This window comes from Pseudochaenichthys georgianus, chromosome 9, assembly GCF_902827115.2.
Source record: "Pseudochaenichthys georgianus chromosome 9, fPseGeo1.2, whole genome shotgun sequence".
Classification (NCBI taxonomy): domain Eukaryota; kingdom Metazoa; phylum Chordata; class Actinopteri; order Perciformes; family Channichthyidae; genus Pseudochaenichthys; species Pseudochaenichthys georgianus.
In genome coordinates, this window is record NC_047511.1 from 24,756,992 (window position 1) to 24,771,072 (window position 14,081).

General features: G+C 43.1%; 1 protein-coding gene across 1 annotated transcript in view; it reads left to right on the forward strand.

The window, feature by feature from the left end:
- Positions 1–12,513, forward strand: part of plcxd3 (phosphatidylinositol-specific phospholipase C, X domain containing 3) — a 58,212-nt gene extending 45,699 nt beyond the window's left edge. The window contains exons 4-6 of the mRNA XM_034091749.2: positions 3,611–3,786; positions 4,895–4,996; positions 10,021–12,513. Coding sequence (XP_033947640.1) covers positions 3,611–3,786; positions 4,895–4,996; positions 10,021–10,177 — 435 coding nt within the window. The 3' untranslated portion in view covers positions 10,178–12,513. The remainder of the gene's footprint in view (positions 1–3,610; positions 3,787–4,894; positions 4,997–10,020) is intronic.
- Positions 12,514–14,081: the final 1,568 nt, after the last annotated feature.

Consider the following 14,081-nt stretch of genomic DNA (forward strand, 5'->3'; position numbering starts at 1 on the left):
CAGCTGAGATGTCACGCTTACGGCTCCAGCCTGCACTGCGCATGCGCGTGACGGTGGTGCCCTTACAGCTCCAGCCGGCACTGCGCATGCGTGTGACGGTGGAGCCTTCACGACCCCAGCCGGCACTGCGCATGCGCATGACGGTGGTGCCCTTAAAGCCCCAGCCGGCACTGCGCGGTGGTGCCTTCACAGACCCGTCAATAATCCGCCTTTTGAGAGATGCCGTAGCTGCTCTCAAAAGGGGAAAACATTGGCGGGCTGTTTATTGGTTTTATTGATTTTCTTTTCATCTTTTTGAGCTGCGCCCTCGGCCTGAAGCCTGGATGCGTCAGCGGCAAATGTTTTATGACAGAGGAATCAATCAACGTGTGACATGTGTTTGTGCGGACTTGAGGATGGTGTTTAGGCATCTCTCGAGGCGGCGGGAACACATTCACGGAGGGAAGAAGGAGGGGCTGTCACGCCGCTCGCTTCTTCTTCCTCAACTGCTGGCCGAAATTCTGGGTTGGCTGAGCCTGAGCTGCAGCCGGAACCGGAGAATTTCTAGGCCAGCTTGTCCTTGTCTCCAGCCTGGGCTGGGGACTCGGGGTGGGCTGCTGCCTCTGCGTCTTCGGTGCTTTAAACCGAGCAGAGTTCGAGGCAGCCTGGGCAGAGGACTGCTGCTGCGAAAGCAGCGGCTGGACCCTTCGAGGGAGGCAGAGGTGGAGTGCCTCGTCCTCCCTCTTTTTCGTCTCACACCTCCTTTGCATGGAGGTGAGAGAAAATTCCCCCGGGAACGATGGGCATATCCAGCACATCCTCCTTTTCCCAGTCTGGGAGAGTGGTGAGGTTGAGCCATCTCGCTCTTTCCTGCACCACCATGACCCCCATTACCTTGCCCGTGGCCTGGACGGCGCAGCGTTGGACACGGAGACAAATGTCCATGACCGCTGCCATCTCGTCCAGAGTGGCTGCCCCCGGGTTACCCGACAGGTCCTCGCAGAGCTCCGCTTGGTAGGCGGTTAGCAGCGAGGACACATTCAGGGCCCTGGCGGACAACGCTGCAGCTTTGTAGGACTTTTCAGTCATTGCTGACTGAAAACGGTCCGACTTTGCTGGCAGTGTGGGGTTCCTGCTTGGTGACGGGCCCACCTTTGGTAGAAGGTGAGCCGCTACCAGCGGTTCCATGGGCGGCCTGCGGAGCCGGTCTCTCCATGAGACCGACACTTCATCCAACATTTCCGGGAAGACCGGGAGGAGTTGCCTCTTTTTGCCCGCTGCTTGGGGAAGGTGTTTCCCCTCGTAGCGGGACCTGGAGGTCTCCTTGGCCATTTCAGGCCACGGAACGTTGAGTCTGACCGCAGCGCGTTTACACACGGCCTGCAGCTCCATGCTCAGACCGGGCAAAGCTGGTGCGCTATCACCCGGGAGAGCAGCACTCACTGAGCCGGTGACATGAAGGTGTCCTCTTCCTGTTCATCCGATTCGGACAGGAGGAACGCCAAGGCGTCCTCCTCTTCGTCCTCCTCGTAGTTCAGCCCGAGGACATCCTCCACGGGTGAGACCATGGTGAGGTCTAACCGGGAGCCCCAGCTTGGTGGAGCGCGGGAAACCGTTCCCGCGTGTCTTGCCGTCACCGGGTCCCGGCCTGCCAGGGCGCGGGATTCCGGTTCTATAGCCATAGCAGATAGTGAGCCCCAGACCGACACGGAGAGGGGTTCACTCTCTGTGGCGGACGCCCCCATGTCTTGACTGCCGGCCGGCGGGTCCGTGGACATGGGGGGGGGTCCTGTTCCGACAGGCTAGCTTGTCTTGCTAACTGTCGGCGGAGGCTCTTAACGGTGAAGCGGACACAATGTCCGCATGAGCCGGGGTTGTCGATCACGCCTCGGGCGTGTTCTAGTCCGAGGCAGGACGAACAGACCTGGTGTGTGTCTGTGCCCGAGATCTTCAACCCGCAGCCGCAGAGTCGAGCCACCGAGTCGAGCCACCGAGTCCCTGACTCCTCTGGTGTGAGGGAGAGGGGCGTCCATCTTGGTCGCCTCGTGGCGTGGAGAGGGCCCGCTCTCGACAGGTGGGACGGGAGAAAAAGGTATTACCACCTTGGTAATACCTTGGTGTGGGTCTTTTATTCCCGGAGAATACTGACTGGTGTGGCAGTATGCTCCTTTTTAATCCTTTTCCCCTCCGTGGAGAAGTGAAAAGAAAAAAATTCCTTGCTACCGTGGTGTCGGTAGAGAGGGAGCGACAGGTGTGCTGCTAGCTTAAAAAAATCGGACCTACCTTACTTTCCCGGGAAGAGAAGGGCGAGGTTGATTTTAAATACTAACAGCATTAGTACTACCGTCTTCCTGCGAAGCAGAAGGAGTAGCCGGCGAGCGCCGGCGACCGAAATGGGTATTTGGGTTCAGTCTGTGGACAGTGAAGCTTGCCCGGCTACTGTGAGATGTGCTCTGAAGCGAGAAGAGGTGTTTGAATGACGTCAAGATCACCAGCCAATCAGGATTGGCGTAATGAGATTGATGCTTCTGTTTGCTCCGCGATGAGGCTCATCCCATAGTGAGACATCGAACGGAGTGTTATGAATGAGAACATGTTTTGTGTTTTCCTGTTGTGCCACATGTATTGTTGACATTTATGTTTAGTGTTTCTTTTTAGTTTTTAGTTTTTGTTCTTTTATAACGCCTTGTGCAGAATGCTTTGGCAATACTGTGTTTAAAATGTGGTCATGCCAATAAAGCCCCTTTCTATTGTATTGTAGTGAGTAGGACTTAAAACAATTAAGTGACCTAGAAGCTGAACAAAACAATGCTTTTTTTGTATACCTCAGCCACTCTTGATTAAGAGAAATAAAAACCAGGCACATATTGTTAATGTCAATGTGTGTTTGTGTGTATGTGTATGTATGTATGTACGCTTTTAAATATCATGTTGCATGTTGCATGTTGCATGTTGCATAGAAGTTGAATAGGTAATGTCTATCCAGGGCTTTTCTCTGATAGTTATTTTATTCTTTCATTATGATACACTGTAAAAGTACTGCAACTAAAGCCATGCTCATACAATATTGTGGTTTACACTAATATTGTGCAAAAAAGTTGAATGTTTTCCTTCTTTAATTAATAAAACAGAAACTACAAGTAGAATTGCACCAACGTGTAACATTTATCTTTTTCGGAATATTTCAATTCTGGCAGGTTTCAGTCTCAGTAATTCTGAGAAATGTTTTCATAATATGTTTTCCTCTTGAATAGCCTGTAACTCCACCAGTTCTCTTTAGTCATTTTAGTATTAAGCAATACACTCTGATTAGACATCAAACAGCGGTTGTCGTCTGAAATACAATTTTTGAACAATCAACACTGAATATTGAACAACAACGTTGCAGAAATAGGCATCACATCAGGCAATTATATCCACTTGTTTTATTTGCTTCTTTTAAATGAACACAAATCTTTCTAAAAAACTGCCAGGTACATCTTAGCTACCTGTTTTAAATGTCACTCAGCACAGAAGTTGCTCTTATGTATTTACAATAACTTATCCCATCATCTTTTCTTCTTTCCTCCGAATCTCAAAATGCCGCTCTTTATATACCTCCTGCTGCGCTGAACACATGCCTCCATCTCAGGTGTCTCTGCAGTATCTATGGGAGAAGGAGTACCAGGTGCTGGTCTTCTACCATCACCCCATGGCCCTGGAGGTGCCCTTCCTGTGGCCCGGGCAGATGATGCCCTCCCCATGGGCCAACACCACCGACCCAGAGAAGCTGATTCAGTTTCTCCAGGCGTCAGTTACTGATCGGAGGTCAGCCTTTACCTTTATTACACTAAGAAGGTATCCTAATACATGACATTAAATGGGAGGAAATCTTGCAAACCTTTGAGGAGCTCTATGTGACTCAGTGTTTTTACCTGTTTCAATCATGGGTTCTATTTGTTTTGAAACCTGTGAAAATGATATGGCTTTAGGTAGGTTTTAAGTTATCAGAGAAACAGGCTGAGCAAACATCACTGGCTACTCAGCTTGAAGCCCGCTCTAAACATATGTTTTCCACAGAGACAACCGGTGTCCAGGAGCTCCACAGAGAAGCATCTGAGGACCACTGTCAAACTGCTTTGTTCAGTGACCTTACCTGTTTTAATCACCTAGTTTTAATGTTTTAGAAGTTAGAAATCGCCTCAACCATGAACAATACAATAATCCTAACCAGGAAGAGCTGTCTTTAATGACAGTAATAAACTCCATCAAACCCTGTCTTTTTTAATTGTTTTGATAAGAGAGCCCTAGTGGTAGACAATTACATACTGTACTATTAAATGAAACTGCTGACAGTAATGGGGTAACATGTTCTTAGAAGCTGGTATAAATTTGCATGTGAAAATGTTCTGTCTATATTTGAGTCAGACAGAATAACTAACTTTCTTTAAAGGTAGGTAAGTTTGAGAAACAGGCTCGAGATACACTTTTTGTTATATTCCATGGAATGCTCTTAACATCCCGATAGCAATGAATATCTTAAGTGCTTTGACAAAAAATCCATAATAAAATGTCATCTGTGGAAGCCGTAGTACTGTAAAAAGCCCGGCTAAAATAATTGGATGGCCTACCTGCCTGTCAGCCTTCCATCTGTGCACAAACTTATTTTGTTCGTGTGTGTTGGAGGAGGGGCTCTGTAAGGAAGTGGCAGATTTTCTCCGGTCGTGTATTTTCAAATTCTAGCGATCTCGAGCCGGTTTCTCCAAAATTACCTACCCCACCTTTAATCTAAAGGAAATAAATGTTTTATTTATTTATGCACAGCAGCACCTCTCTGCTGCAGATCTCATAAGGGGCTTCACGTAAAACTACAAAACTACACAAAAGGTCAAATAAATCCAAAACACATTGTAAATACTTGATGTGTCTCTTGCAGGAGGAAGGGGACCTTCTTTGTCTCCCAGGTGGTCCTGACACCGAAGGCCAGCACCGTGATGAAGGGCATGGCAAGCGGACTGAGAGAGACAATCACAGAAAGGTGTGGACGATGTTTCTATGTTTCTTTAGTGGTGAAATATCACAAAAAATAAACACACTGTAAAATGTTTGACTGTAAAATTACAGTAAATTACTGGCTACTAGTTGTATGGATTTCACAGTAATTGACTGTGAATATTTCACAGTAATTTACTGTATATATTTTACAGTAAATTAGAATAAAAGTACAACTACATACTGTGACTTTACAGTTGCCATGCCCATGGAATTACTGTGATATAGCAGTACAGAGTTGTGGTATACCTTGATGTACATCAATTACAATAATTACCTCTATTTTCACAATATTACTGTAGAAGTAATGCAACACAGTAGCCAGTAATTTACTGTAAATATAAACATGTAAATCATACGATAATATATTGTAAATCTGACTAGTTCACTGGGATTTTACCATAACTACACAATTCAATCAGCTCAATCAACAAAGAAAATGCCCATTTTAACTTTTTATTACTCCATTGAAGTGCAAAGTACATTTCACAGTGTCTTGGACATGTTGTTACGGCCCCAACCTCTACTCCGCGGTAGTGGCTCGTGCTGAGACCCGCAACATGAAAGAATACACACAATAACCGGTACTTGGTAACGAACATTTATTGATAATCAGCCGTTTGCTCACACAAGCGAAACGGGAAACAAAAAGAGGTCTGGAGGACTGGCCAAAAGGAACAAACAGAAGGAAGGAACCCGAGCCAGCCACACCACGGGCCGTATGACCCAGAACTTCCCCCCCCAACCAGAAATCAATTATAAACCATATGGGAAACAAAATAAAGCCGCGAAAACTGGACTACCAGGTCCTCCAGGCTAAACATAAACACATCTGCAAAAATATGGCCTACAGCTCAAAATGGCAAAGAGGTATTCTAAGGAGAGTGTCTCCCGGCGTTAGGACAGACGAGACATCCTTCTCCTCCAGCTTCTCTTTATATATATACACGGCTGAGTGGAATTTGGAACACCTGGGCAGAGGCGGAGCCAGGGGCGGAGCCAGGGGCAGACCTGGGCTGCAGTCGGATAGTTTAAAAATCAGCTCCTAAGTTCTAACCCTATCGTCTATTCCTTGACCTCTGAGTGAAACGTCACGGGGTTAAGGGATAGTGGATAGGAGAATTCAAAAGGACTTAGGAGAAGAGACTGCGGTACTTTAGAAAATCCGAATGCACTTTCACTATCCGACGTGTTTATGATGCGCCAGCGGACGTCATTGTGTGCGTCTGCTGCTGTGGGGAAACCATGGAAACGACAGTTTTCTATACAGCGGACTACAACATGGATGTTTAATAAGAACGAGGGACTACTGTGAACTCATCTAGAGACTCTGCACCGTGCTCTGATGCTGCTGCTTTGCTTTATGAACGTGGACAACAGAGAAACATATTCTGCAGGACCAAAGTTGGAATTGAAATACAAAAGGAAAGTGAAACTTCTGCTCGTCACCCTCTCCCTCCGGTCCACATTAATACAAATGATCCCAATACGTATGATTGTATGAACTAAAGATCTTAAAATCAATACAAATGTATTTATTATAAACGTTAGTCCTTACCATCTATCACTGTGTATATCACCATTCAAACGTCTTTTAAAAGTTGAACAAACCCCACACAGCTCAGTAAAGACTGAAATGTTGACTTTATTTGATAATTTCAGTGAAAACTAACGTTCATATTTCTCTTTTTGATTATAATACTGATGAACGTTCAAAACAAAGCACTTTGGCAACTTACCACCTATGTTTTAAAATGCTTAATAAGCACCGTAACTTTCATGATATAATTTCTCGGTCATAATCGGTTGTTTCCGTGAACGGCCGACTGTTGAGTGACGGCAAATGCTGCGGCTGCAAGGCATTGTGGGGCAGCATTTTCGCTTCTCCTGTCGGTTAGGGAGGTCCAGTGGTTCCTAAGCTAAAGGAGGTTATAAAGGAAGTTTGAAACCTCCTTTCCTATCATTCTCATCATTCTAGAGAATTCGAACGGCACTTATCATGGCTGCCACTGAGGGACTTCCGGGTCATTTCACTCCTTTAGGAAGGTTCCTAAGCTAAATGGACTATTCGACTTCAGCCCAGGTGCACCTGGGCAGAGGCGGAGCCAGGGGCAGATCAGGTGCACCTGGGCAGAGGCGGAGCCAGGGGCAGACCAGATGCACCTGGGCAGAGGCGGAGCCAGGGGAAGACCAGGTGCACCTGGGCAGAGGCGGAGCCAGGGGCAGACCAGGGCTGAAGTCGAATAGTCCATTTAGCTTAGGAACCTTCCTAAAGGAGTGAAATGACCCGGAAGTCCCTCAGTGGCAGCCATGATAAGTGCCGTTCGAATTCTCTAGAATGATGAGAATGATAGGAAAGGAGGTTTCATACTTCCTTTATAACCTCCTTTAGCTTAGGAACCACTGGACCTCCCTAACCGACAGGAGAAGCGAAAATGCTGCCCCACAATGCCTTGCAGCCGCAGCATTTGCCGTCACTCAACAGTCGGCCGTTCACGGAAACAACCGATTATGACCGAGAAATTATATCATGAAAGTTACGGTGCTTATTAAGCTTTTTAAAACATAGGTGGTAAGTTGCCAAAGTGCTTTGTTCTGAACGTTCATCAGTATTATAATCAAAAAGAGAAATATGAACGTTAGTTTTCACTGAAATGATCAAATAAAGTCAACATTTCACAGTCTTTACTGAGCTGTGTGGGGTTTGTTCAACTTTTAAAAGATATTTGAATGGTGATATACATGTTAAGGACTAACGTTTATAATAAATACATTTGTATTGATTTTAAGATCTTTAGTTCATAAGATCATACGTAATGGGATCATTTGTATTAATGTGGACCGGAGGGAGAGGGGGACGAGCATACGTTTCACTTTCCTTTTTTATTTCAATTCCAACTTTGGTCATGAAGAATATGTTTCTCTGTTGTCCACGTTCATAAAGCATAAAGCAGCAGCATCAGAGCACGGTGCAGAGTCTCTAGATGAGTTCACAGTAGTCCCTCGTTCTTATTAAACATCCATGTTGTAGTCCGCTGTATAGAAAACTGTAGTTTCCATAGTTTCCCCACAGCAGCAGACACACACAATGACGTCCGCTGGCGCATCATAAACACGTCGGATAGTGAAAGTGCATTCGGATTCTCTAAAGTACCGCAGTCTCTTCTCCTAAGTCCTTTTGAATTCTCCTATCCACTATCCCTTAACCCCGTGACGTTTCACTCAGAGGTCAAGGAATAGATGATAGGGTTAGAACTTAGGAGCTGATTTTTAAACTATCCGACTGCAGCCCAGGTGCACCTGCAGCAGGGAGACAGACAGAAAACAAGGAGGGGAGCACGTAACATGTACAGACATCCACTCAAACTCAACAAGTTTTCTGAAGAATGTGCTGACATGGGGGTTTAAATTGCCATGCCTCTTTTTGGCTTTCGAGCCCGTCTCAGGTTTAATGCCCAGGAAGCATCTGAAAAAAATAAGCCAAGACAACCATTTCAATTTTACATAGATTTATATGTTGCATCGTTTATTTTAAGGCACATGCAGCGGTGCCCCTTTCAATTTAAGTAAAACCTGCACCAAAGAAAGCAATTAGTATCTAAAGCCAAGCAAGAGCGATGAAAGCAAGAAAATCACTTAATGTGTTGTGTTATCACAGAGGATGGTCTGAATACAGTATTTTACTGTGAAATAATACAGTAACATGTTGTGAAATCCTGGTAATCATTGATCCTGTATATTCACAGTAATTAACTGTGCCTGTATTTATTTCACGGTGAAATTAAAAATGACAGTATTATATTGTGAACATTACAGGTAAAGACTGTAAAGTGGTAAAACAGTAATTTATTGTAAAATATTACAGCTACATATTGTGAAATCATGGTAATATTTTACAGTGTTTAACAAAACATAAAGCTCTAACAATGATGACGTATGTGATGAAATGATAAGTCAGAGAATGGAAATTAGACTAGATTCATAAATTAAGTGTGTGGGCATTTTTATGATGTTTGCATGAGACACAGTGTGGAGTAGGGGATTGTGCGGCAGAAACGTGAACACAGTTGTGTTTATTGTCTAAAATATGGAATAGGAAAAGTATATCATAATAGGTGTGCAACTGATATATGACAGAAAGAGAGACAATTATGTGTTAGACAGCACTAGGAATGAATTAGATGCAGGGTAAGTAACACATACAAATATTCAATTTATACACAGGCAACCAAACATCAGGCAACATCTCAGGTGCATACATATGTACACACACACTCACATAACTGTGACTCATATTTGAGTCATCATATCATTTAATAATCCATTGGCATGTTGCTTTCTACGTTTGACATTGACCTCATTTCAGTTTTTTTTAACAGACAGCTGCCACAAACCTGAGGCGATGCTTCTTTACCACCTCCTCCCTCTTTCTAAACTGCCTCTTCTCAGTTCTTATTAAAGTTGTCTTTTTCTGATTTATCAGGGGGTCTGTGTGTATATCATTTTTATCTTAATGTCACCAGTTTGTTAAAAGCCTCAGCAGCAGAGCCACCAGTTTCCCGGGCATGAATTATTAATTTGATAACTCCACTATCAGTCATTCTCACCAGGCATTAGGTTACTTTGATGTAGGCATCCTTCAAAATTCCATCTTTTCCTTTAGCCACACAGACAGAGCAAAGAAAGCGAGCAGGTTGGGAGGAGACAGCTGGTGAATTTTGTAGCGCAGAAAGCTGGGTGAGGCATCTGCAGGAGTAACACCCTCCCCCTGGTGCACGGCACACATGATCATGTCCAGCAAGTGTCATCCTCACAGCTGCTTTCTGGCTCACAGACATCCCATACTGCGTCACAGAGATATTTTATCACAGCGTGTCCCTCTCCGTGTTCAACCAGCCAACCGAGAATCATCCCTTCTTCACTCCCTCTCTTTATCTTTTGTGACTTTGTTTCCCCCTCTTCCTCTTTCTCCTAACGTGTGCCTGTGTGTGTTTTCATGCGTCCTCCCAGGGCCTTACCAGCCATGATGCAGTGGATCAGGTCACAGAGACCCGGGGAGAGTGGCATCAACATTATCACAGCTGACTTTGTAGAGCTCGGAGAATTCATCAGCGCTGTCATCACCCTCAACTATCACCTGGACGACGAGGATGATTACGCCACCTGAGAGCCCACAGTGGGCGTTAGGGAGCACAGTCACCACTATCACTAGAGGCTTTGTCTGTGCTCTCACTCTTCTCTCTTTGGCATTTATTTCAGGAGGGGAGTTGCACTGCTCCTTTCAATTTAGTTAGGGCTATAGTGGTGTGCGAGCTCAATTGACAGAAGGACGTTGAGGTAAGGGAAGTTGGGATTGGGAGGAACAACAATGGTGTTTGGTTGGAGCACAAAGAGAATGAGATTTTGTTTGTTTCCTATATTGGGGATCAAAATAGTTTTTTCAAGTGAGATGTTCTTTACTTACTGTGCTATAAAAAAATAACAGCGTTCTCCACTGATTAAATGCACTGTTTTCAGGCAAAGCACTTCACCTGGGGTAGATTGCTCTCAGCATTTCAACATTCTGCTAAATGTATTGGTACATCATTTTTTTTATTCTAGTAAAAGTTTTTTGTGCAGAAATTGGTGTTAAGAAACTTAAACCACTAAATGTGTAGATGTTATTTTTACAATAAGCATTCTAAGTCAGATCACTGCGAGTGTTTCTGAAAAGCATATAGGCCTACACAGCAGAATTATTTTAAGTGTTAGACAAGAAACCAACCTTTTTTATGTTTCCTCAGTAGTTATCTCACATTGGCTTTTTTCTTTTAGTCTCATCTGAAATAAGCTTGCAGCCTTGACATTGATCAGACACCATTTTTTGACTTGGTAAGTCATGTATTCACTAATTAATAAACACACAGAAATAGAGAGCGAGAGTGAAGCTTTGTCAGCCAAGAAAAAAGTACCTTTCACAACATGTGTACTTTACATATGGTGCATCAAAACCAAACAATAATTGTAACATGTCATTGTGCAAGGTGACTTAAAAAAAGATTTATTTAAGATAGCTAGTAATGCTTTCTATGTTACTAGTCACCTCGAACAGTAAGGAATCCAACATGACACATGTATGGCATTTTGTGGTGGGTGCTGAGTCGTGATAGCCAAGTATAAAAATACAGTAAATCTGGGTATGAGCTTTTATCCGCTGTCTGTTTGTGCACCTTTACTTACTGCTGTAGTGCAGTATATGTGAGTCATCATACGATGTATCACAGTGTTGTTCCTTTCATAATAACAGGTGATAAGGTGTATTGACTCTAACTCAGAGTCAAGATTCATTTGAAGTCAGAAAATGATTCATGGAGTCAGGGGGTCTTGATGTCACATCAGTGTCTATTGACACTTGTTAAATAACACAATCAATGTTTGGTTTAATATCTAGCTGTAACTCTTTGGTGTCTACCTAATTAGGTGTTTCATGTTTCTGAATGTTACTAAATCATCTGTTTTGTGATATATCATTTAGCACACCATTATGTTTCATTTGTCTTGAATTTCTTTCAATATTTAACTTGCAGTATTTTACTAAGATGGAAAAATACCTTGAAATTGCACGCAGAAAGATAAAAAGAATATTTGTATTGCGAGGTTTTTCACATTATGCATGAAAACAATCACATACAAGTCAAACATCCACACAGCCTATGATCAGTGTGGTGCTTTCTGCTGAGAATGTATTCTGTCAGGACACTGTTACTAGTTTGGTAATGCACAACCAAAACAGAAAACTCAACTCTTTGGATTTGTGAATGTATGTCATGTGAGTAACTGTGCCATTTCTAAAAAGTAACATGTGATCGAGAGACTGAGTCCCAGCTAGAAAGTCCTTTTTGTATTGTATGCTTCAATGTGGAGCTGAGTTCCAGTTTTAGAGTTTAAACAGTACTTCTTTACTTCAGTGTGTTTTCATGTTAAAATGTTTTCTATTGTGAAAATAAGTCTGTACATACTGCAATTGCAAATAGTATCCTGCCGTTAAATTGCAAATTCTTTAAAGTATTGAAAAATCATTGCTAATAACTTCTTAACTTTGACCTAAACTAAGCTATCATACTACTCTATAAAAACTTCTTTTTTTTCAGATTTGTGCATGAACCAAACAGTTCTACATTTACCTATTGTTGTTTAGCTTCTCCTCTGTTATTTTCTGCATATTGTTCTCCAGAGCATGGGTGCATCTTAGTTACACAGAAAACAATTACTTTTTAAATGTTGCACTTCCACTACTCCATACAGATTAAGAATAAAGCAACACACATTTTCAAACTTGAAAAGGCTTAAATTGTGTTTTACGGACATTTGTGTCTTCCCTGGTCCAAACTGTTGTCATTGCCTTTATGTTCTGGTGTCTAACGAGTCCTTTGCTGTTGTTAAAATCAAAAGCTTTTATTCAAAAGTGACTCTGTTCTCAGTGAAAACGGCAAATCAAATAAAGCTTCTATGCCTAAAGATTGACGATGTGGAGTATCATTTTATGACCATTTACTGGCTTGCTGAGTGTTGATTGGTTGGTTAGACGCTTGACAAACAAAATCATTATTAAAGCCATTATAATACAATTGTGATTGAATTCAATCACCAAATGACAGTACTCTAATTCTAAAGTAGATGTGTGGCTTTTAATCGAACATAACCGTGCTTCATTGCCTATCTGCGCAGAAAATCATCCTAAAATCATCCAGTTTCCAGGGTGATGAGGATGGAGGTAGGTGGGCAGCGGCACCCAGGGTGACCTTGCTCAGACTGCTTTGTTATTCAGCATCTGTCCTCCTGCTGCCAGGTGTTGCTCATGGAGAGGAAACAAAAATGCTCACTGCAGAGTGGCCTATTATGTGCGCGCATCTCACTGTAGATTAAAAAAACTGTATTTTGTTGAGTTATTCTGACACTGTAAAATGTTTGGCTGTAAAATTACAGTAAATTACTGGCTACTAGTTGCATGGATTTCACAGTAAATGACTGTAAATATTTCACAGTAATTGACTTTAAATATTTCACAGTAATTTACTGTATATCTTTTACAGTTAATTAGAATAAAAGTACAACTAAATACTGTGACTTTACAGTTGCCATGCCCATGGAATTACTGTGATATAGCAGTACAGAGCTGTGGTATTATGGTACCTTGCTGTACATAAATTACAGTAATTACCTGTATGTTCACACTATTACTGTAGAAGTAATGCAACACAGTAGCCAGTAATTTACTGTAAATATACAAATCTAAATAATACGATAATATATTGTAAATTTGACTGGGATTGTACCATAATTCAATCACCTCAATCAACAAAGAAAAACAAAGAAAATGCCCATTTTAACTTTTTATTACTCCAAAGTACATTTTACAGTGTCTTGGAAATGTTGTTACGGCCTCAACCTCTACTCCGCGGTAGTGGCTTGTGCTGAGACCCGCAACATGAAAGAATACATGCAATAACCGGTACTTGGTAACGAGCATTTATTGATAATCAGCCGTTTGCTCACACAAGCGAAATGGGAAGCAAAAAGAGGTCTGGAGGACTGGCCAATAGGAACAAACAGAAGGAGGGAATCCGAGCCAGCCACACCACGGGCCGTAGGACCCAGAACTCCCCGCCTAACCAAAAATCAAATATAAACCCTATGGGAAACAAAATAAAGCCGCAAAAACTGGACTACCAGGTCCTCCAGGCTAAACATAAACACATCTGCAAAAATATGGCCTACAGCTCAGAATGGCAAAGAGGTATTCTAAGGACAGTGTCTCCGGCGTTAGGATAGGCGAGACATCCTTCTCCTCCAGCTTCTCTTTATACACACGGCTGAGTGGAATTTGGAACACCTGGGCAGAGGCCAGGTGCACCTGGGCAGAGGCGGAGCCAGGGGCAGACCAGGGCTGAAGTCGAATAGTCCATTTAGCTTAGGAACCTTCCTAAAGGAGTGAAATGACCCGGAAGTCCCTCAGTGGCAGCCATGATAAGTGCCGTTCGAATTCTCTAGAATGATGAGAATGATAGGAAAGGAGGTTTCAAACTTCCTTT